Source organism: Ornithorhynchus anatinus, chromosome X2, assembly GCF_004115215.2.
Source record: "Ornithorhynchus anatinus isolate Pmale09 chromosome X2, mOrnAna1.pri.v4, whole genome shotgun sequence".
Classification (NCBI taxonomy): domain Eukaryota; kingdom Metazoa; phylum Chordata; class Mammalia; order Monotremata; family Ornithorhynchidae; genus Ornithorhynchus; species Ornithorhynchus anatinus.
The window spans coordinates 26050050-26074510 of NC_041750.1; the positions used below are offsets into that span (position 1 = coordinate 26050050).

Below are 24461 nucleotides of genomic sequence, written 5' to 3' on the forward strand. Positions count from 1 at the left end.
TTACCCATGGGTCACCTGCACCGGACTTCCTTCCGCAAACTAATCCTTTATTTCTCTGAGGCTTCCAGGCTCTTTGAGATCCTGACGGCTAGAGAACAAAGAGTGGTATGTGGGTCCCTCAAAGGTCAATCATTAACCTGTCCCAACAACACTTTTAGGCAGATCAAGGCAACTCAGAAAAGCAAGAAAAAGCACTTTCATTTAGGAATGAATTGTTCAAAGTGCCCTTATGGACTCAAATCCCCTCCCCCTCCTTCTCCTTTCAGCTAAGTACTTTTTAGTTCCTGCACGTATTTATTTCTCGTCAAGAATAATGGCATGATTTCGTCTCCCAGAGACCTGACCTTACGTTTCTCCTAGCAGCGGCACTGGAGTCCACTCCATTAATTATGAATGGATTTATGTGTATAAAAGCACTAGTAGGGCAGTGTTGTAATGCTACCTTGTTCTAGAGACTTACTCTTATAAATAAATTAGAGGGACGGTTCTCTGAAATGCCTTTAGTAAAGAAAAGAAGAAAACCTTCCTCTTGAAAGCTGAAACTTCTAAAGGTTACGGAACAAATACCTAAAGATTTTGCTTTCCCAGTGACTGCGAGCTCCTTGTGGGCAGGGAACGTCACTGTTCACTGTTGTATGGTACTTGCCCAAGTGCTCTGCACACAGTAAGCGCTCAGTAAATCCGACTGGATGAATCTGTGTATGCGGATTCAAATAAAGATGTATATCAAATGATCCAGGCCCCTCCGAGCCACAAGAAGCTCACCCATCAGGACCCTGTCCACTGACATTTATTAGTTGACATTACTGGTGACCGCACAGTAAGAGTTGAGAAGTGAGCGTGTCAAAAGTCTACAAATGACCCCTGAAAATGTCGCTAAACTTCACTCTAACATTTGTCCATTCCCGGAGACATTCTCCCACATCTACGTTTTATAGCTTCCATGTTTTAAAGCCATAACTGAGGGCCCCACCCCAGCATTTAGTACAGTGCCTGGCACCTAGTAAATGCTTAACAAATACCACAATTATTATTATTGTTAGTATTAGCAATCCCGTGTTCACAGGAACCTGGGAGGGGAAAGCAGATGTTCTGAAGCCAGTTTGTGGGGAGGGGGCCCAGGGAGTCCTCTGGAGGAATGCTTTGAGCATGAGGGACCTACCATGGACTCCTGAGAAATATTCCTTGGTGGGGCGGTAGGAATATCCGCCTGTGTCATAATGTAGATCGTTGTTGGTGGCGAGGTGAGTCTTCAGTGGTAACATCCTAGAATCAGAAAGAAAAGATTCCTTTAGGGCCCAATGAAATAGCCCCACCCTCACAGCCCAAGTGACGAGGACTGAATTATTAGGTGATTTGCTTTTGTGTACACTGGGTAACTGGATCATTCAGGGCCCCGAAATCTACCCCGAGCAAATCAGCCAGATAATTGCTCATTTTCTTGGAGCTGTGCAGGGAGTCGCTTTGATTTTTGTGTGGGAAGCCAGGTTCACAGCTAATCTAGGGTGACAAGACACTGCTACATCCCTCTTAAGAATAAAGACATAGCATAGAATCTAGCAGTGAATACCCACTTTTGCAGATGCTTTCCCTGCCTTGGGGAAACCAGAGAAAAATGATACTAGAGGAGGCAGTCAGAATGAAGAGAAGAAGGCTACCGGTGGAAAGGCTAAATAAACGGAACCTTTAAGAGAGGGAAATGCGGCTTTGATACACTTTTTAATATGAAAAAGAAATGTGCTCTTCAAGTGCACTCAACAGAACATCTTTACAAATGCTCAGACTGAGGCCTGAAAGTGTTCAAATGACAGGTTAGGGGCGTAGAAATTGTCCAAATAATGTTATTCACACAATTCAGGGTCACCGTAAATACATTTTTTCGAGTGGAATTTTATTTCCATCAGAGCCTAGAAATGATTTACAATAATTAGATCGGTATCTTTTGCCGAGCTAGGATCTAAACCCTCTTTCCAGTGAAGAACTCATTTAAGTAGCCAAGAGGAATGGGCAGATTCTTCCCCTATTTGTAATTTAGTTGCAATTGATTTTGATGTCTACCTCCCCTTTTGGACTGTAAGCTCTTTGAAGGCAGGGTGTGGGTCAACCAACTTTATCGTATTGTACTCTCCCAAGGGTTTAGTACTGTGCTCTGCACACAGTAAGCTCTCAATAAATACAGTTGATTGATTGATTGGCTGAAGAATCCTTCTACATCCTGTGCCAGGAACAGACTTTCCTCTCTCCCAGAACAGACCAGCTTGTATCAGTCTGCACCAGTTCCGGGTAGGTAGGGGAGCAGGTAACTAGATAGGTACAAAATAATCAGCTAGGATACAGTTTTTGTCCCGTATGGGGCTCACAACCTACGTAAGGAGACAGGTTCTTGATCTGATTTTACGGAGGAGGAAACTGAGGCACAGATAAGTTAAGTGACTTGCCCAAGGTCACACAACAGGCAAGTGTCAGGATCAGGATTGTAGTCGAAGCCCTCTGACTCCCAGGCCCCGTGCTCTTTCCGCTAGGCCACGATGCTTCTAATAAGAGTATATGAACATCAGGTAGGTGATTATTGGGTCAGAGCCATGTTCCGGGCATCGCAGAGTTCTGAGGCAAGAGGATGGTGAGCCTGGTGAGTTCATTCCTTAAAATAACTGGACGATTCCATCTGGCATCCCTAACTTCCCCTCCGATAACCCACACTGGATGACTCGTCCACTAACTGATCCAACCCTCCACCAGATATGATTTTGGGCAAGAGTGAGGAAAAACAAAGTGCGACTCGGAAAAAAGTCTCCATTTCCGGGGGCTCCGTTTAAATAGCCGAGGCTCGTTTGGAAGCTGAGTTTCTCTGAGAAGTTTATTTTACGAGTGAGTTTGATTTTCCGTTTCGATTAGCTGGTCCTGACTTAAATAGATGCTATCCAGGGTAAGGTAATAGGGCTTCTCATTTCATTCTCCTTTTCCTTTGATGCCTATAATCCTTATGTCAAAACCTAGTGATTCTTCATTTTTTCAGTCAAGATATTTAGTACTGCAGAGAGCATTAGGAAGGTCTCCTGTTACCGATTTCATTACTTTTAATAATTTCTACAATCCATTTGCTACTACACTATGAACTATACTTCTTGATTAAAAATAAACCAGTGGGCCTGAGAGAATCAATTTCATATTTTGAAAGGCCGTAAGGCGCTTTTGTGCATTTTTCTGTTTATTCGCACATGATATTTGCTAAATCTTCATCATCATCAACAACAGTATTTATTCAATACGTACCGTATCGGGAGCTCAGCGCGGAGCACGATGGGCAATTCTAAAAGAAGCTAGGATGTGGCCCTGCCCTTGAGGGTTTTACCATCTAATGGGAAAAAATCTGCTCATCCTCAACGCAATGTCCCTGCTATTTCTGGGGTTTAAAGAGGATTTCATTGGTTCGTAAATTCTTCGAGGACAGAGATGGTTCTTGATTTCTATTTTTACTACATACTCCCAAAAGCTCGGTACAGCGCCTGTACCCAGTAATGCTAAATCAATTCCGATGTTGATGTTGCGAGACTCCACAGTACGGATTCCACATTTCTATCGATATATACATGCACAAACATATGCACACAAGGTGCCTTTTTAGGTTATTTTCCTGATTCTTTCCCCATAAAATGAATTAAATAGATGTGTGTGAAAGAGGGTGAAAAATGTGTTTGGGCTTTTAGCATTTCCAAAGTACAGGATGTCCAGTAGCGCAGGAAATGGCAAACTTTACATGCTGAATGGTAAATATTAACAGGCAATTCACCACTCATGTGGGAAAAAAAAGTACAGAGCAAATCATCACTATATATAGCTGGATTTCCCAGACATGCTTAGCCGTGGAAGAGACCATCTGTGGAATAGAAGATGATTTCTTGCTCCCTCCTTCCCTCCACCCACCCAGGAGTAGAAACAGAATAACAATAATAATAATAAATGCGGTATTGGTTAATCATTTACTACATGCCTCACACTGTACTAAATACGAGCGAATCCGGTTGGACACCGGCCCTGACTCCCACATCGGGCTTACAGTTTCGATCCCCATTTTACAGATGAGGTAACTGAGGCCCAGAGAAGTGAAGTGACTTGCCCAAGGTCACACAGCAGACAAGTGGCGGGAATAGAAGCCACGACCTTTCTGATTCCCAGGCCCGTGCTCCATCCACCATGCCATGCCAAACTCACCTGGGAAGACTCAATCACGAACCCGTTAGCATTTATGTATATTCAGCTATGCTCAGTGCCTCAAACTGTACAGTCTTGGAGAAAGAGCACATCCCCGGAACTCAGGAAACCTGGGTTCTATTCCTACCTCCACCCCTTGACTGCTGGGCAAGTCACTTAACTTCTCTGGGCCTCAGTCTCCTCATCTGTAAAATGGAGCTCCAGGACCTGTTGCCCCTTCTCCGTAGACCACGAGTCCCACGGGGAACTGGTTCGGACCTGCTCATATTGGATCTACCCAAGCACTCAAGTCAGTGCTGGGCATGAAGTGCTTAACAAAGAAGTAGCAGTATGGCCTAGTGGATAGAGCACGAGCCTGGGAGTCAAGAGGATCTGAGTTCTAATCCCAGCTCTGCCCCTGGACTGCTCCCGATTAGACTGTGCGCCCATCAAAGGGCAGGGACTGTCTCTATCTGTGACCGATTTGTACATTCCAAGCGCTTTGTACAGTGCTCTGCACATAGTAAGCGCTCCATAAATACTATTGAATGAATGAACTGCTGTGTGACCTTGGGCAAGTCACTTATTTCCCTGGGCCTCAGTTCCCTCATCTGCAAAATGGGGATTCAATACCTGTGCTCCCTCTTTGAACTTTGAGCCCCATGTGGGTCTTGATGATCTTCTATCTATCCCAGTGCTTGGCATATAGTAAGCACTTAAAAAATACCACAGTTACTATTATTATTATCATGACCACTCTCCCCACAGATGCCCACCTTCTGACCTTCCTGAATTTTATATTCTTGTCAGTCAGTCTAACGATTTATTGAACACTGCCTGTACTCAGAGCACTGTTCTAAGCATCTGGGATAGTACAATATAACAACAAACAGACACATTCCCTTCCCACAGTGAACTTACAGTCGAGAGAGAGAGAGAGAGAGAGAAAGAGAGAGAGGCGGACTTTAATATAAATAAATGAAATCCAGCTATGTACATAAGTGCTGTGGGGCTGAGTCCTGGTGCCAGAGAAAATTCAAAGGCATTGTGTGTTTTTTTGTTGTTGTTGTTGTTGTTTTTATTCATTTACCGATACCCCAAGGCTTCTATTCCCAGGATCCCTCATTAGGCTAGAAAAAAAGCCACGGAGTGAAAAGCATTTCTTCTTGAATCACCACACTTAGCTAGGGCCCAGAGAACAGACAGTTCTTTGGAGTGCTTTTTTTTTTTCTCTTTTAATTAAGAAAACCAGTAAGAGGAAAAACTTTCCTTTTTTCTTTCCCGTCTTTAACTCGGAGCCCCCAATGACATTTGAGTAAGTGGGTGGGAAAAGCCCCTGCAATGAAAGGTTTTGGTTTTTATTATGATAATCAGATGTTTCTTATGCGCATATATCTCTGAACAGTCAAACCTCAGGTGAACCCTGGCAATTCAGGGTTTCTGGGAACAGGTTTTGCCCTGTTAACCTCTGGGTTTTAGTGGCCCGAACACCCAAATATCCATGGGCTTCCCGCTCCTTGGACCATCAAAGGAGATAGGTTGGATCCCTGGTCCTGGGAGATTTAAAGGGGTGCAAGCTTCGAAGGTGTAAGTGATCAGCTGATTTGGGGAAGGAAGCATACATGAACGAACGGCTTGGGCGAAGTAGTGTGGTCTAGCGAAAAGACCACGTACGGGTCTGGGAGTCAGAGGACTGGGGTTCTAATCCCTGCTCCACCACTATTTATTCATTGAAAAGTATTTATTGAGCACTTACTGTGTGCAGAGCACTGTAATGGGGACTTGGGAGAGTACAATCAAGCAGTAAACAGACACATTTCTTGCCCACAGTGGGCTTACAGTCCAGAAGGGGAGACAAACATTAATAGAAATAAATTACAGATATGTGCATAAGTGACGTGGGGCTGGGGGGGGGGGGGGAATGAATAAAGCATTCATTAATAAAAGCTGCTGGAGAAGCAGCGTGGCTCAGTGGAAAGAGCCCGGGCTTGGGAGTCAGAGGTCATGGGTTGGAATCCCGGCTCTGCCACTTGTCAGCTGTGTGACTGTGGGCAAGTCACTTAACTTCTCTGTGCCTCAGTTCCCTCATCTGTAAAATGGGGATGAAGACTCTGAGGCTCACGTGGGACAACCTGATTACCCTGTATCTACGTCAGCGCTTAGAAAAGTGCTCTGCACATAGTTATCATTATTATTAAAGGGAGCAAGTCAGGGGGACGAAGAAGAGAGTGGGAGAAGAGGAAAGGAGGGCTTAGTCAGGGAAGGCCTCTTGGAGGAGATGGGCCTTCAATAAGGCTTTGAAGGGGCGGAGAATAAATTGCCCGTCTGAGGAGGGAAGGCGAACCAGGCCAGAGGCAGGGAGTGGGCGAGCCGTTGGCGGTGAGATAGATGAGCCCGCTGTGTGACCTTGGGCAAATCACTTCGCTTCTCTGAGCCTCTGTAAAAAGGGGCGAGATATGTTTTCTCTCCTACTGAGATGGAGTATCTTCTATCTACTACAGTGCTTGGCACCGAGTGAGTGCTTAGCAAATGCCGTACTTGGTATTATTAGGTCAAAGGGTGGCTTACGCGGAGACGGCGGGAACTCACAGAAGGCCCCTGGGAGGGTGAGAAGCTCAGGCAGGATCCATGGGGTGATTCAGTACTTCTCAGTACAAACCAGGCCAAACACCCAGCTGACCCCAATTCATCCTCCGCTTTTTGTATATTGGTGGCAAGGAAGTCCAAGAACACCGTGTCCTGAATGCTAAGCGGAATGAGCTTTCAAAGACAGAGGCCCCTAAGAAAGAGGCTGGTTATGCCCCAGGGTGACCAGGAAGCCGGGGGGACTGACCCAGTCCACTGAGGTGCCATTTTGAAAGTTGCCACTCGCGTGCCCAAAATGGTGTGTGACCTTGGGTAAGCCACTTTGCTTCTCTGTGCCTCACTTACCTCATCTGTAAAATGGGGATTAAGACTGAGACCCACGTGAGACAACCTGATTACTTCGAATCTACCCCAGTGCTCAGGAAAGTGCTTGGCACATAGTAAGTGCTCAACAGATTCCATAATTATCGTTATTATCATTTGTGCTCTCCCTAGCGCTCAGCGAATTGTCTTGCACACAGTAAGCGCTCAATAAATGCCACTGAGAGAATCCCCACTTTAGAGATGAGAAAACTGAAGCACAGAAAAGTTAAGTGACTTGCCCAAGGTCACAGACCGGGCAAGAGGCAGATTAGAACCCAGTCTTCTGATGCCCAGGCCCACGCTCTTTCCCTAAGTCCATGTTGATCCTTCCAATAGAAAGACTAGTGTTTATTCGTCACCTAGTGCGGACGGGCTTGGAAGCACGCAGGGGAGGTTAAAGGTACAAACTCTGCCCGCAAGGTGCTTACGATAGCGCCGTGTTCTTGAAGATGGATTGTCACCCCTGGGCCTTCAGCTCTCCAGACAAACGGCTTCACTCCCTTCAGTTAGACCTCTCTTGTCTCAACAGGGCTCAATAAACAATCAAACCCAGGAGAGCCAAGTCCTACGCAAAGGGACATAAAGAGTGGGAAGACCGAGTTCTGCCCTGGGCATTTCTAAACAGCTGGTCCAGAGCCCCAAGGCTCCCGCCTCCAGCCCCCAAGTCATTACTTCAAGATTTCGCCTCTTCTTTCCCTTCCCGGTGCCACCTCGCAGATACACCCCAAAAGCAACATTTCCCGAGACTTTTCAGTAGGAAAACCCCACCATCCACTCCCGGCCCCACCCCCTCAATTCCAGGGCATGATTTGGGGCATTTTATTAATGGGAAGGCCAGTCTCTAAGCCTTACTGAAAGTATAGCTCCTCCGGGAGGCCTTCCCTGATTAAGCCCTCATTTCCTCTTCTCCCACTCCCTTCTGCATCGCCCTTGCACTTGGATTGGCTCCCTTTATTCATCCCTCCCTCAGCCCCATAAAATTTATGTATTCCTCCATTATTCATTTATTTATATTAATTCCTGTTTCCCCCACCCCGAACTGTAAATTCGTTGTGGGCAGGGAACGGGCCTACCAACTCATTTATATGGTACTGTCCCAGGCACTTAGTACAGTGCTCTGCACACAGTAGATGTTCACAAAATAAGATTGATTGATTAAATGCAGCAGGATTCTGGGGAGGATTCTGGGCAGGATTCTGGGCAATCTGTTGCCCTTCGTGGAAACTCGCAACTCAGGGGTTAAGCCCACTTTTTGGGCTTTGTTCTCTTCCTCAGTGGGTCTGAAGGTCAAAATGACCTAGGATGACACCGTCAGTCTTTCGGTACCTCTCCCAGAGACTGTCAGGTCCGGAGGAGATTAGAAAAAAATCATATTTTAAGATCAGATGGATAAAATTGGACCTTCCTCCAACTTTGCCTAATAACAATAATAAAAGTAATAATATACACTTGACCCCAGAAAGAGTTGTTAGCTGGGTTCACAACTGACTTCTGAAGAACTGTCCTAGCTTTGACCTTTTTCTTAGGGTGGAGTTTTAATGTCTTAGGTAACAGAAGGTCCTCACATCTAAATGTTCTCCAGAAAGAAAACAGACCTGTCTACACACCCTGTGGGAGGTATAAAAAGCCAGGACACAGCCCAAACTATGGTTAGAGATTAATTTCTCTTCCAAAATGAAAGGAAGCTGCTTCAACTCTCCTCTTTCTTCAGCGAGATGACTGGGTTTGGAAAACCTGTTTTCCCAGCCTAACTCGGTTCTCTGCTGGGGTTTGTTTGAACAATTTCCCCCTCCAGCCCCCTCTGGATTTATTTATGCTAAGTTGGAGAAGGCACAATTTACTCCTGCAAACAATAGAGGTTCCCCAGTGATTCCTGTTTAAAAGATAATCTGTGTCCTGGAAAAAAAAAATCCACGATCCACGACATTCGTTAGGCACGTACTGTGCGCCAGACACTGTACTAAGCACTGGGGTAGATACTAGTAATCAGGTTGGACACAGACCCTGTCCCACATGAGGATCGCTGTCTTAATCCCCATTTTACAGAGGCGGTAACTGAGGCACGGAAAAGTCAAGCGACTTGCTCAAGGTCACAGAGCAGAAACGTGGCAGCCTGCATTAGAACCCAGATCCTTCTGACTCCCCGGGCCGTGCTCTCTCCGCGAAGCCACACTGCTTTTCAGCCCCAGCGAGAAGCGAGGCTCGAGCGCCCTAGTCAATCCATTAATCAAACGCTCACTGTGAGCAGAACACCGTAGTGAGCGCTCGGGAGAGTGCAAGATAACAGAGTTGGTAGTCATGTTCCCCGCCCACAATGAGCTTCTAGTCTAGAGGGGGAGACAGGCATCAGTTTAAATGATTTAATTACAGATGTGGACAGAAGTGCTGTGGGGCTGCGGGTGGGTGAATAAAGGGAGCAAATCCAAGGGCGACGCAGAAGGGGGTGGGAGAAGAGGAAATGAGGGCTTAGCCAGCCAAGTTTGCCAAGTATGGCAGCGGCCGTGAGAAGGGCATCGGCATGGTCTGCCCACATGGACGCCGGAAATAAAAATACCAGTCCTACAGCCTTCCGGTGCTGTTTTGAACTGTACGCAATCAATGCCCAGTAAGTTCCACTGATCGATTGACCCTTCCGTTGGGGAGAAGAGACGGCTGCAATGGGGCTTGGAAAGGGGAAGCGGCGTGGCCAAGTAGATAGAGCGTGGGCCTGAAGGTCGTGGGTCCTAATCCCGGCTCCACCTCTTGTCTGCTGGGTCATCTTGGGCAAGTCGCTTCATTTCTCCGTGCCTCAGTTCCCTCATCGGTCGAAAACGGGGAATTAGACTGTGAGCCCACGTGGGACGGGGACTGCATCCAATCCGATTTGCTTGCGTCCACCCCAGAGCTTAGTGTGGTGCCTGGCACGTAGTCGGCGCTGAACAGATCCCACTATTACCTCATCTGTTAAATGGGGATTAAGACTGTGAGCCCCATGGGGGACACAGATTGTGTCCAACCCGATTATCTGGTATCTACCCCAGCGCTTAGTACCAGTGCTTGGCACATAGTAAGTGCTTAACAAATACCATGAAAAAAGGGAGAAAGATGCAAACGACCAGAGACTGTACTAACGGGGCCATCCCTAAGGGAGGGTGAATGCGGTCATTGTCCTCATCCTGGAACTCTCTTAAATCCATCTTCTGGTTTCCTAATCATAATGATAACAATAATATAATTGAGGTATTTGTTAAGCACTTCCTATATGCCAAGACCTGTAGTGAGCACTGGTCCTGTGACCCCCCCAGGCCTAAACTCTTTCTGCTAGGACCCATTGCTTCTCAAAGCCTTCTGAAAATCCCACCTCACCTGGCTAGACCACCAGGCTGCAGTTTTTTCAGCTGACCACCCCCTGGCCAGACATCCAGGTTTAAGAAGCCCATTCTTGCCATCCCGGGTAGGAGGAGAGCGAGGCTGTCGGCCGGATCAAGGAGGTGACCGATACTGAGTTCTTCCCTCCCCGAGCTTCCCTTCCTATGATTTCCAGATGGATCTGGGGGAAGCCCCGGGACCCAAGAGTTTCACCAGGTGTCCCCAGGAGATGGAAAAAAACAGGGAAAATCCCGACTGATGTTTTCTCCCTCCCGCTAGTCTTCCAGGAAAGCAACTGAGTCATGTTCTCAGCTGCTGTAGTTAAAATAGCCAGTAGGCTCAACTGTCCTGGTTAATGGCTTTTGGCCTCATTGGTCTCATTTCTCTGCAGGGGCAGATCTGGGCTCCTTAACTTTTGGTTTTCTTCCTGGGGATTCTGGGTGATTGCATATCTCGTCTGCCTTTCAGACATTTAGGTAGGTCTAAATTCTCCCCCTCCGGACTGTAGAATATGTCTACCCACTCTGTTGGGTTGAACTCTCCCAAGCACTTAGTACAGTGCTCTGCACACAGTAAGTGTTAAATTCCTTGACTAAAAGCTCTCCTTAGCGTCCCAGAAGCCCAGCCAGCAGACCGCGGGGGGAGCAGATGGTCTAGGATGACCAGTTGTCCAGTTTTCAGCTGGTCAGACCCCGGTCGATCAATCAGTCGTTCAGTCGGTCGAGCGTATTTATTGAGCGCTCAAAACGCTCGACCGACTGAATGACTGACCGCTGGGGCATTCTGCGGCTAGGAACAGCTTTGTGAGCCAGAGGCAGCCCTAGGAGATGCCGGGACAAGGGGTGGGGGGCCACTGTCTGTAATCTGTTTTACCCACCATGAATAACTGTGATATTTGTTCAGCGCTTACTGTACGTGGAGCGTTGTACTGAGTGCCGGGGTAGATATAATGGAAATAGATTGGACAGAGGCCCAGTGTTCCATGAAGTCTCTTGGGCTGCCAGACAAAAACGCTCCTCTGTTTCCAGATTCCTGCAGTTCACCTTTATCAGAAAATTCTCCACCTCGTCAGAGACCTAGAAAAGAAGATGCGCGCACGTGTGTGTGCGCACATGTGATCCAACTCCCCTGAAATCCTTTAGGTCTCATGGGTTTGGGGAGATGAGACAGTCTTCTGTTGATCAACAAAAGATTTCAGACCCTAGAGCTTTAATTACCTCTAATTTGGAGTGGTAGGTTATGGGCACCCTGATAACCGGTCTTAAAACCCTAATTAGATCCAAAGTGTGCAAATATTAGGGCCGTTTTAACTTCTGGGAAATTCTACTTCATAGGGCATCTGATACTAAAGAACGTTTTCTTTTGTTTTCACTCGTTCTGAGAGCGTACAATATGCCTGAGAGAGATCAGGTGTGCTTTCCATTTCAACATGGCTCCTCCAGGTAGAGAGCGATCTCCACGTCGAGACGCATGTCATTTTATTTGGTTGGTGAAAGAACCAGCCTACGTCCCCTGAGTTTGCGAGGCGCGAGTTAGCGGCTCTCCGCTCGTTGGACGGTGAGTACCTTGTGCTGATATCGCTTGGATATGTTTCCTTTAATTAGTGTGGCAGGCTGGTGGATACGTTGGAAAACTGTCAGCTCTCTTCTGCAAAGCCAATTTGGCCTGACAAGATAATCTGAGGAGAAGCAGCTTGGCCTAGTGGAAAGATCCCGGGCCTGGGAGTCAGAGGATCCGGGTTCTAATCCCTGCTCCACCACTTATCTGCTGTGGGATCATCGGCTAGTCACTTGACTTCTCTGAGCCTCAGGTACCCTAAACGGGACAGGAACTGCGTCCAACCCGATCAGCTCGTATACGCCCCACCGCTTAGTACAGTGCCTGCCTGGCACATAGTAAGCCCTTAACATAATCCATTAAAAAAACACAAAACGACAACAAAAAAAACCAATTCTGGCCTCAACCAAACCAGTTTCTTTGCCTAAACGTACCGCAACTGAGCTAAGCACTACGGAAAGTACACTAGAAGAAGAAGCAGTGTGGCCTAGTGAATAGACCACGGGCCTTGGGAGCCGCTCATCCGCTGCGTGACTTTGGACAAGATACAACTTCTCTGTGCCTCAGTTCCCTCATCTGCAAAATGGGAATTCAATACCTGTTCTCCCTTCTACTTAGACTGTGGGCCCCATGGGGGCCCTGATTTCCTTGAATCTACCCCAGCACAGTACAGGGCTTGACAGATAGTAAGTCTTGAATTATCACCACAATTATTATTGTTATGACTCAACCCCCACCCACAAGGAGCTTGAAATTTAGATTATTATTGTGATTGTTAGTATTAGTATCGTCGTCGTTAATAGTAATAATAATAACAATAATGACACAATTCCCATCCAGCAGGGGCTTACAATCTAGTGGGAAATTGGTAGCAGGCATTGAGCCAGAGGGAAGTCATGCGCCGAAAATAAAAACAGTAGGAAAAAAAGGCACCCAGGGCCCTATCTGTATCATACAGGAGAACTGTCGGCTGAAAAGCAGGCTGTCCGGTTTAAAGCTGGAAAATTGGACACTTAACAAAGATGCTGTATTTCTGCACTAAACAACAGTAAATGACCATTACTGTTTGTTGTCGCATGCTTTACCTGCGTTTCCCAAAACACAGAGTAAACAAAGAACAAAATCCCCCATCTGGAGGACAAGATGTTTTTAAAACACCACATGTGTTTCGAGCCAGCCAATCCCAATCTGGGGAAGGGCTGCCATTGAATGTGAGTTTGAACAGTCCAAACAGACAGCTTTTTATCTAACTATCAGTCAGTCAGTAAGCTCCTGGACCCTGAAGATTTACAAATAGCTTCATGTTCACTCAGATGAAACTCACCCGGCCAATAATCCCGCTCACACCCACAAAAAAAGTTGGATCTGCTTGAACTGGGCTCTTTCCCATCACCCGGTCGAAAAGAAGCGGGGCTGGGGCCGCTTCTGGCCCTTTTCTTTCTAATCCGATCCCCTAAAAATGGCAGCGTCCGCAAACGCTTTGACTTAATGTTTTCCTGGGAATGAAAACTTACTTTAGCAGTATTAAAATACAAATTTCATTTTTTTTAATGGCATGCGTTAGGCGCTTACTAGGTATCAAACACCGTTCTGAGCGCTGGGCTAGGTACGGGTTAATCAGGGCGGACACGGTCCCTGTCCCACGCGGGGCTCACAGTTTAAGTAGGAGGGAGAACAGCATGACCATTCATTCATTCAATAGCATTTATTGAGCGCTTACTATGTGCAGGGCACTGTACTAAGCGCTTGGAATGGACAATTCGGCAACAGATAGAGACAATCCCTGCCCATCGACGGGCTTACAGTCTAATCGGGGGAGACAGACGGACAAGAACAAGACAACTTAATCACAATAAATAGAATCGGTTCAGATTCTAATCACCCATTCATCACACTCTTTCTATGGGAACACTGGTTCCAATTTAACACTCAGCTTTCAGGAACCGATCGAGTCTAGAGAGTCGTCCCAGTAAAACCATGACCCCGCATCTACCCCAGCGCTTAGAACAGTGCTCGGCACATAGTAAGCGCTTAACAAATACCAACATTATTATTTCCTTCTATACCCACTTTCCAAGCCCGGAGATTCAAGCATTAAACCCCTCTCCGATATTATATGATAATATTGTATATTGTTATAACAAGCTCTTACCCCTTGTTGGGTCCAGGAAATTATCTGATGCATTTATCACCACGCCAAGACAGGTATCGGATTGTGTCTGTAAGAACGCAAATGTTAAATTCATTATAGCCCACGCTCTGGGCGAGAGGTAGTTTTTCAAAGTTTTCTCTGCTCTGAGTCACCACTGTAAACGTTCTGCAGGCCGAGTGCACTATTAGTTCACTGCAAACACGCTGACGGTTCACCAGGCAACCCATCAAGTGCTTGCTATGTGCAGGGCGCTGTACTAAGCGTTTGAGAGAGTATAAAATCACAGTATAACAGCGTTGGTAGACAAGTTCCTGGCCCAGCACGCACTTACAGTCGAGAGTCTATAATCTCCAATTTACACCCACAATCCACAGTCTAAGCTCCTTGTGGGCAGGGAATGTGTCTTTTTCTTGTTGCCTCGTACTCTCCCAAACGCTCGGTACAGTGCTTTGCACACAGGAAGCGCTCAATAAATAACGATCGAATGAATGAACGAATACAATCACATCGCCGGTTCACCGCGACTGCACAGCCAGCTCGCGACGATCGCGCTGCCGGCTGCGATCGCGCTGCCAGTTCGCTGCAGTCACGCTGCCGGTTCACTGAGATCACACTGCCAGTTCACTGGGATCTTGCTGCCAGTTCTGCAACACATTAATAATAACAGGTTCACTGTCATCGTGCTGCCAGCTCCGTAACCCAACATTAATAACGACAATAATAACTATAATAGCAGTAATGGCGGTCGGCATCCGTTCAGCACTTACTAAGCGCTGGGGTGGATACAGGCAAATCGGGCCGGACACAGTCCGCGTCTCCCGTGGGGCTCGCGGTCTCGATCGCCATTTCACAGATGAGGTAACGGGCACAGAGAGGTGAAGTCACCTGCCCGAGGTCACACAGCAGGCGAGAGGCGGATCTGGGATTAGAACCCATGACCTCCTGATTCCCAGGCCCGGGCTCCATCCGCTGCACCACGCGTCGTACCCCAGGACGGAATGTACGGGGCCCTGCCTATGGAAAATAAGCCTCCCGCTTCGCGCTTGGGAGAATTGCAACTATTCCTAGCCGTCATATCTGTACCGAGGAGCCATGACCCAGATAAAAGTACCAGGAGAAAGTTTTATCTCCGCGCTAAGAGCCTGTCACTCTCAGATGCATCCACAATATGAAAATCAGAGAGACCGCTGGTTTGGGCTGCCTTAGCATCTTCCCCCCCGGGAGTTGAGGCCATTTTTCACTGTGATTTCATTTTGTTTCTTCGAGTTCACCTTTTCTTTAAAAAAAGGGTGACGACTAGGGCAGCCGTGCAAAGTAGACTTTCAGGCAGTCTTGCAGGGTAAAGAGCCATTTAGGTCTGGTCAGGGGAATGAAACTAATGCGATTCTTCCCTCTGGGTGAGACACACCTCTGCGTGGTTTATTTCCGGAAGCTTTGCTCCCCCCTCTAAGTGGCTAAGCTAGCTGTGCCTCCGATCTCAAGGCTCAAAGGGCCATTTCCTTCGGCCACACGCTCCGCTTTCGCCGGGTCCCTCGGACTCCCTTCTTCTATATCTGCAGAGGGACTTTAGGCCGATGACTTCAAATCCCCGACATGGTGCCTGCAAATCGCCCAGCTCGCGTCTCCCCGATTCACTCATTCATTCAGCCGGATTTATTGAGCGCTTACTGTGGGCAAAGCGCCGTTCTAAGCGCGCGGGAGAGAGTACAATATAAAAAGAGACACATTCCTGCCCACCACGAGCTAATCTACTCTCTCCCTCTCAGAGGCTCGTATGAGGCCGGTATTAGTACGCCTCGGATGGTACTCTGAGGTTTTTCAGAAGTTCTCGAGTTCGAGGAGAGTTAAAAGGAGAGCGGCCGGTCCCCGATTCAACCGGGATCACTGGGTAATTCCGGTGATTACCCAGTGATTCCGACGCGGAGCTCGACGACGGTTTCTTCGAGCCTCAGTTTCCCCACCTGCGGAATGAAGAGACCAACCTCTGGCCCTAACCGCCTCCCTAGGAGAGGCGCGTTTCAGAAAAGCGGCAGAAACAAGTAGAAGAGGAAAGCGGCTGTGAATATTTGCCCTTTAAGGTTTGAAACTCGAATTTTGAAGGAGGGAGTAACATTGATAACTGAGAGCCAGGGAAACGGGACTGATGGAGGTCAATCGACCGATCGTATCTCCTGAGCGCTTACTCGCCAGCTGTGTGACTGTGGGCAAGTCACCTAACTTCTCTGGGCCTCAGTTCCCTCATCTGTAAAATGGGGATGAAGACTGTGAGCCTCACGTGGGACAACCTGATTCCCCTGTATCTTCTCCAGCGCTTAGAACAGTGCTCTGCACGTAGTGAGCGCTTAGCAAATACCAACATCATCATTATTATTATTACTGTGCGCAAAGCACTGTACGGAGAGCTTGCGCGACTGCGATCTAACAATACAACAAACCCAGTCCCTGCCCACAGTGAGCTCACAGTCCAGAGGGGGAGATGTAGAAATCTAAGCCTCATATATTGCATGGAGCATATTTTAAATGCATCTAGATTTGATCTCTCTATCAACTCGGCAAAATTTTTCGAAATACAGATTCGAAGGGGATTAAATACGGTGAGCCCGGCAAAGTACTTTTAAGCTCTGTGGAAGAAAAGCAGTGTTGCATATAAATATAAGGGGTTACGGTATCATTAGTGTTCCCGTTGGAACATTATTAGCGCTCCTATTATTTCATTATTAGCGTCCTTGTCATTATTAGGATTTATATCAATGAGACGGGTTCTAAAACAGCTCCTTACACCCACTCATTTTTTTTTTTCCCTCCGCTTTCTAACTCAAGTCGAGATGGTCCGACATTCGCTGCCTAAGGACGGCTCTCACCTAGCTGCTCTCGCCCAGTTAAGGTTTGAAACTGGAATTTTAAAGCTCGATAACTGAGTGCCGGGGAAACGGGCTCGACGGAGGCCCATCGGTCGTATTCCTGAAGACCCGGGGAGGTGAAATTCCAAGGCGTGGAATTAGAAGATCTCCACACAGAGGGAGGAGGTTGGGAGGAGAGGGGGAGGATAGATAGCGTTAACTTATCAACCCCTGAAAGCTGCATTGAATGGTTACTCGTCATTTCATCAGAAGTACAGGAAACGCTCCGGGGAAATGTGCCCGTTATAGCGTACACAAGCGGCACAGACGGCGCGAAGACCTGTGTGCGATAAACAGGCAGTAAGAAAGCCCGCCCGCTCGGCGTGAAGGCGATGGAAGAGACCAGAATCGACTCTCGCTCTTGGGCGACAGGGACATAGTAATAATAACGATAACGCTGGTATTTGTTAAGCGCTTACTATGTGCAGAGCACCGTTCTAAGCGCTGGGGGAGATACAGGGTCATCGGGTGGTCCCACGTGAGGCTCACAGTTAATCCCCATTTGACAGATGAGGTCAGCGAGGCACAGAGAAGTGACTCGCCCACGGTCACACAGCTGACGAGGGGCAGAGCCGGGAGTCGAACTCACGACCTCTGACTCCGAAGCCCGGGCTCTTTGCCACCGAGCCACGCCGCTTCGGGTGCCCCTCGCGATCGCGGCCGTGTCGCTCTGACTCGGGGCGGGCAAGGGCACGGGTGCACGTATCGTCCAGGAGCTCAGTCTCATTCCCTGTTCCCACGGTTCACTTCCCCGCCAGGTGTAGATGGCCTTTTGCCAAGCGCAAGGTGGAAACCCGGGGCCAACCTGTGCCCGAGAATAATCATAATCGTGGCATTCGTTAAGCTCTTAGTACGGGCCGGGCGCCGTACTGAACGCCGGGGAAGATTGGGAAGCAGCCTCGGAGGCAGAAGGCCGTGGGTTCTCATCCCTCCTCGGCCACCCGTCCGCTGTGTGATCCTGGGCGAGTCACTTCCCTTCTCTGTGCCTCAGTTTCCTCATCTGTGAAATGGGGATTAAGACCTTGAGCCCCTCCGCGGGACCGGGACCGACCTGCGGTGCTCAGGATGGTGCCCGGCACCCCACAAGCGCTTAACCAACGTCAGAATAATGATTACTATTCCTATTCGAACGTATCGGGTCGGACACCGTCCCCCACGGCGCTCACGATCCTCACCCCCGTTTTACAGACGAGGTAACCGAGGCACAGAGAAGCGATGCAAAGTGGCGGTTATCACCCAAGTGGGATACAGGGCAGGATCCAGGGACCGGAAGGGGAGGGGGTAAGTCGAGTGTGTGTGTCGGGGGGCGGGGGGGGGGGGTATTTACTTTGACGCCACCGATCCCCGTCTACTCGTTCCGTCGCCCGTCTCCCCCCTTCCAGACCGCGAGCCCGTTCTCGGGCAGGGATCGTCTCTCTCTGTTGCCCCGCTGCACTTTCCCAGCGCTCAGTACGGCGCTCTGCTCGCAGTAAGCACCCGATAAATACGGTCGAAAGAGTAAATGCCCACTCTCGAGGCGATCTAGGGCGAGGTGGAGGAACGGGGACCCTCCCGGCCTCCCCCGTCTAAGCTCGGCACACCGGCCCAGACGTGACGCGGGGCCTCGATGGACTCGACGAAGTTCCCGGCATGAATGTGACATAAAAGGGACTGATATCCGACGCGGCGGTGGAATTTTAAATCCTCCATCCTCCGCGAATCCCCGGCTAGCCTACGCGCTCGACTCCGACGCCGGGGACGCCGGCCAAAGAGAGGAGGGGAAAGCGGTGCCGGGCGAAGCGGCCTGGAGGTGGGCCGACACGGGGGAGGGGGAGGCGAGATTCCCGCCCGGCCGCGGCCCGTCGGGAAGGACTGGACAGCGGGGATCCGGGAAGGACGGAAGGGCCCCTGGAGGGACTGGACAGCGGGGATCCGGGAAGGACGGAAGAGCCCCTGGAAGGGCCGGGATGCGGAGGGGGGAAACGGGCCGATCTCGGGGTGACCCCATCCCCGGTTCTCGGTGGGAACTTCTCCGTCCCTCTCCCCTTCACCCGCTGGTGGCCCGTCCTCGCTCGGTCCCCCCTTTTCCTTTTTCCCACCCCCTCCCCTTCCTCCTCCTCCTCCCCCCCCCCTTTCTTCCCGGCCCCCCGGCGTTGACGGAATGAAGCCTCGCTCCCATTGGTCCAAAGGCCGTCCCCCCCGAAGGCGGCCCCGCCGCTCCGATTGGTCCGTCCGCCTCCCTCCTGCCCCCGCCCCGGACTCCGGCCCCTAGAAATAAGGCGGCGCGGCGGGGCTGGGGGCGAGAGGCGGCCGGCCGGGGAGGCCCACGGCGGCGGGGGGGGGGGGGCGGGGAGCCCTGCTTGCCCGGGGGGCGTCTCTTTGTTTGGGGGGGGGGGGGGGGAGGGGGCTCGGATTCGGTCGCTTCTGCGCGACCCCCCGAAAATCCACCCGGGGGGTTGGGCGACAAGGTGGGAGGGCGGGGCAGGGAGAGGGGGAACGCCAGGGGGCGCGCTAGGGCGCAGCCAGGGGCGCAAGGGGGCGCTCCGGGGCGCAACCAGGGGCGCAAGGGGGCGCACTAGGGCGCCACCCGGGCGCAAGGGGGCGCACCGGGGCGCCACCCGGGCGCAAGGGGGCGCACCGGGGCGCCACCCGGGCGCAAGGGGGCGCACCGGGGCGCCACCAGGGGCGCAAGGGGGCGCACTAGGGCGCAAGGGGGAGCACCCGGGCGCCACCCGGGCGCAAGGGGGCGCACCCGGGCGCCGCAGCAGGGCGCCGCCAGGGGGCGCCGCGGGGCGCGAGGGGGCGCCCGAAGAGCGCCACGAGGGGGCGCTCCTCCCCGGGGGCGCAGGAGAGGGGCGCCTCCCGGCCGGCCGCAGCGCTCAGCGCAGGGCTCGGCGCCCCCGGCCGGCCATGAAGGCGGTGAGCCCCGTGCGGCCGTCGGGCCGTCGCGCCCCGTCGGGCCCGGGAGGGGAGCCGGGCCTGCGGGGCTCGGGCGAGGCGGTGGCCCGCTGCAAGCCGGCGGGCGGGCCGGAGGAGGAGGCGGCGGCGGCGGCGGCGGCCGCCACCCTCTGCTTGCAGTGCGACATGAACGACTGCTACAGCCGGCTGAAGAAGCTGGTGCCCACCATCCCGCCCAACAAGAAAGTCAGCAAAGTGGAGATCCTGCAGCACGTCATCGACTACATCCTCGACCTGCAGCTGGCCCTCGACACCCACCCGGCGCTGCTCAGGTCCCCGCAGCCCCCCGCACAGCCTCCCCACGCCCCCGCCAACGGACCCCCCGCCCGGACCCCGCTCACCGCCCTCAACGCCGACCCGGTAAGCAGGAGGGGGGGGGGGGGGGGGCGGGCGGGCGTGTGCAAGCGTGTGCAAGCGTGTGCAAGCGTGTGCGGCCGTGCGGGGGGGGGGAGCGTTAGTGTGCATGCATGCGTGTGCAGCTGGGCGTGGGTGAGCATGGGGGTGCGTGCACGCATGTGCAGGCTTGAGCATGCGTGTGCAGCTGGGCGTGAGCGTGCGTGTGAGCGGGCATAGTGGGGGGGGGGGGGGGGCGTCGGTGTGCATGGGTGGGCGTGCATGCGGGTGCAACTGCGCCTGGGTGAGCATGGGTTTGCACGCGTGTGCGTGCATGCGCGAGCACGGGTTTGTGTGCACGCGTGTGCATATGTGTGCGTGCCTGTGCGGGAGGGGGAGGAGGTGCTGGGGGGGGGGGGCAGAGAGGTGGCGGGGGGCTGGCCCTGCCCACCGGGGACCCCCCCCCCCAACCCCTCCCCCGCCCTCCCCGTCCATGCCCAGCTCCTCCCGGGAGCTGGGTGCACAGGCATGCGTGTGCAAACGCGTGTGCGAGGCTCGGGCAGGGGCTGACCACCCCACCCCCTTAACGCCCCCGTCGTGTTGCAGGGAGGCTCAGTGGCGACAGCTCGGGGGGGGGGGGTGGGGGTCGTCGTGGGAGGACCTGGGTTCCAATCCCGCCTCCGCCACGCGCCCGCTGTGCGACCTGGGGCGACTGGCCGAACCCCAGCGGCCCGCGGTCACCTCATCCGCCAAAGGAGGGTTAAGACCGTGAGCCCCCCAGGCGGGACCACCCGTGTCCGCCCCAGCGCTTAGAACAGGGCTCGGCACCCGGTGAGCGGTTAAGAGGTAGGCCCCATGGCTCTTATTCTTATCGTCCCATCCAGGCCGGGCCGGTTAACAAGCAAGGGGACAGCATCCTGTGCCGCTGAGCCGCCCTCCAGGTGAGTGACCGCCGGGTCCGGCCCTCCATCGATCCATCATCCGTCGCTCGACCGATCGACCGCCTTCCGGAGCGGGTCGGGGGCCAGGTGCGGCCGGGACCCCCGCCGGGCTTCGCCGGCGTCGACGGGGAGACGCCGGCGAGGTGATTGCCCCCGCCGCACACGTGTACACACCCGTGCACACGCCACCTCACCTCCAGGGCTCCCAACGGGGGCCGGCGGCTGGGTGCGTCCCTCTCTTTGGGAGGGGTCTGCCAGACGAGCGGCCACACGCCCACACGCCTGCATGTGCGTGCACACACACACGTGCACACGTGCCCCCCCCCCCCCCCTCGACTCCAGGGCTCTTAGCGGGCACAGCGAGGCGGGCGCACACGCACACATGACACGTCCCTTCCCCTCGGGGGCTCCTAGCAGGGGCCAGCGGCTGCGTGCACCCCTTTCTCTGGGAGGAGACGGTAAGATGAGCACACATGGACACACACATGGACACGTCCCCTCTCCTCGGGGGCTCCTAGCAGGGTCCAGCGGCTGCGTGCACCCCTCTCTCTGGGAGGGGACGGTAAGATGAGCACACGTGGACACACACACACGGACACGTCCCCTCTCCTCGGGGGCTCCTAGCAGGGTCCAGCGGCTGCGTGCACCCCTCTCTCTGGGAGGGGACGGTAAGATGAGCACACGTGGACACACACACACGGACACGTCCCCTCTCCTCGGGGGCACCTAGCAGGGTCCAGCGGCTGCGTGCACCCCTCTCTCTGGGAGGGGACGGTAAGGTGAGCACACATGGACACACACACACGGACACGTCCCCTCTCCTCGGGGGCTCCTAGCAGGGTCCAGCGGCTGCGTGCACCCCTCTCTCTGGGAGGGGACGGTAAGATGAGCACCCGTGTACACGCACACAGGGACACGACCCCTCTCCTCGGGGGCTCCTAGCAGGGTCCAGTGGCTGCGTGCACCCCTCTCAAGGGGCCGGTGAAACGAGCGCACACGTCCACACGTCCACGCACACGCCCCCTCCCCTCCGGGGCTCCTGGCGGGGGCCGGCAGCTGTGTGCATCCCTCTCCCCGGCCCAGCCTGGGAGCCGGGCTTGTTGTTTGACCCGGTTTGTTTTGGGTTGTTGATCAAGCATGTCTTGGGTTTTGTTGGTGGCGCCAGTTAGTCTGGAGCGGAATGGTTCACACACCCCCTCTTATTCATTCCTCTTCCACAGGTGTGCGGCGGCAGAGCCAAAGGAGCCCGGAGAGACAGATTAGGGGGGGAAGAGGAGGGGGGTGCAAAACAAAACGCAGCCGTCGGAGGGGAGAAGACCTCCCCCCCCCCCCCCCCCGATCCGGGAGAGGACCCAGGCGATCCTGCACATCCAGCAGGATCCTTCCCACCCCCATCCTCCGCGTGTCCATCCTTCCATCGCCGCCATTTGGAAAAATCCGGTCCCGGGAAGGGGATTTGGGAGAGAGGGGTGGGCATCTCTGCAGCAGCACGCTGGGACCCAAGAGAGCGCTGGGGGCGGGAAGGGAGGGTAGGCCGGATCCAGAAGAGTTCCGACTTTCTAAGCGTACTTTTTAAGTGTGACCGAAAAGTCGATTTTTTTCGAAGCTTTACTAATCTACCGGAGCGTTGTAGATAATTTTGGGGGCGGGGGGGACGCGGGGGGGGGACATCTATTGTTTAAAATAGATGCTTATATCGGGGCTAGGGAGGGAAATCCTTTCCCTCCGCAAGAATGTTACATACTGTATAGATTGAGTGACATTTCATACTGTGTATATATAGAGATGTTCTATAAGTGTGAGGAGAGTATATGCTTTAATAGACTCCTGTAATTATAAGATATTTTTAATTAAATATTTTTTTTGTAAATATTCCACGTGTGCTTTTTTTAAGATGTGGGAATATTTCTTTTGGAAAATTGTGTTTCAGCTCGGGGACGGGGCGGCCCCGGCGAAAATACCTTGAATGTCTTCGGTTTGGTTTGTTTTCGTTTCGCCCAACTCGGAAGTTAACAGTTATAGCTAGGGGTCCTGCATGGCTGCATGAGATGTTTCATTGCGAATAAACTTGTTCTGAGTCGACAAATGTGTTTCCTTTCATCTAGACGAAGATATCTGTATCTGTATCATACGTTTTGAAAATAGGCTTTCTCGGTTTACAGACGGGGTTTGTTTTTCTTCCTTTAGCCGATTATATAAGAACGACCTGAGGGATAATCCGGTGGGGAGGGGTTGGGGGGGGGGGGGATTTTATTTTATTTTATTTTTTAACCGAGAACTGAAAATGGAATCAAAATACATTTTGCGTATGAGGTGAGGGGGTTAAGCGGTTTGTGAACTCCTCTGTTGCATCAAAATGAAAAGAAATTGCAATCAAACTTCATTTCACACTAAAGCTTAATATCGCAAGCTTTCATGTCTGTACAGCATTATTCAATTATAGAAATGGAAAATTGTACTCTGCTTGCAACCAAAGGGCAAACTCTTTCAAATGAAAATACTGGTGGTTTTTTTTTTCCTTCCTCCAAAGAATATTGATAGCTGATGGTGGAAAAAGTGTAATGGTGAAGTCTTCAAGCAGGGGTATAAAAAAGAGTTTTCAAAACATTAAGTAGACCAAAAAATAAAAAAAACTTACGACCGCATCGAGATTATTTTTTTATACTAAATGATTTTCACTATGGCTTTGTTAGTTACAGTTAAGATACTGTGCAATCTCTCGTGGTGTGTTAACTTTTACATGTGAACATTAAAGTAGATTTATCTGTCACGGACCGATTCTTTGGCTTTATTTTTCTACTCTTAAACTGTTTATGCGTAGTCTTCTTTCCCTTTTCCCAGTTTCTTCGTTGCCGGAAGGTTTTTTTTGCTTTTTGGGGGGGGGGGGGGGTTTGGTTGGTTTGGGTGGGTTTTTTTGGATTATGGAGAAACTGACAAGGCTGTGAGAAAGTGGCGGATTTTATCTGCGCACCAGTCAGATGGAATTTTCAGAGTGGGAGAGAATTAAGTAGGATTTAATTGGGTGCTTTGTAAATAGTTAGTCAACTGTGTGTGTAACATGGTCTGTTTGATTAAAAAAAGCGAGGGGATTTGTTTCAGATTATATGAGTGTCAGAAGTATTATAGGCCCAGGGGACCCTTTATTGGAAATTG

The 24461-nt window shown here is 51.5% G+C and overlaps 1 protein-coding gene and 1 long non-coding RNA gene across 2 annotated transcripts; one reads left to right on the forward strand and one right to left on the reverse strand.

The window, feature by feature from the left end:
* LOC114807334 lies at window positions 1-13525 on the reverse strand. Its single transcript, XR_003755375.2, has 3 exons — window positions 13370-13525; window positions 1163-1266; window positions 1-88 (listed from the first exon to the last, which is right to left on the reverse strand). It is a non-coding gene; the product is annotated as an uncharacterized LOC114807334 (long non-coding RNA).
* Window positions 13526-19762: 6237 nt separating this feature from the next.
* On the forward strand, window positions 19763-24078 carry ID4 (inhibitor of DNA binding 4, HLH protein). The gene is made up of 3 exons (XM_029053413.2): window positions 19763-20394; window positions 21252-21308; window positions 22529-24078. The coding sequence occupies exons 1-2, from the start codon at window positions 19987-19989 to the stop codon at window positions 21294-21296; spliced, it is 453 nt and encodes a 150-aa protein (XP_028909246.1). The 5' UTR covers window positions 19763-19986; the 3' UTR covers window positions 21297-21308; window positions 22529-24078.
* The last annotated feature ends 383 nt before the right edge of the window (window positions 24079-24461 follow it).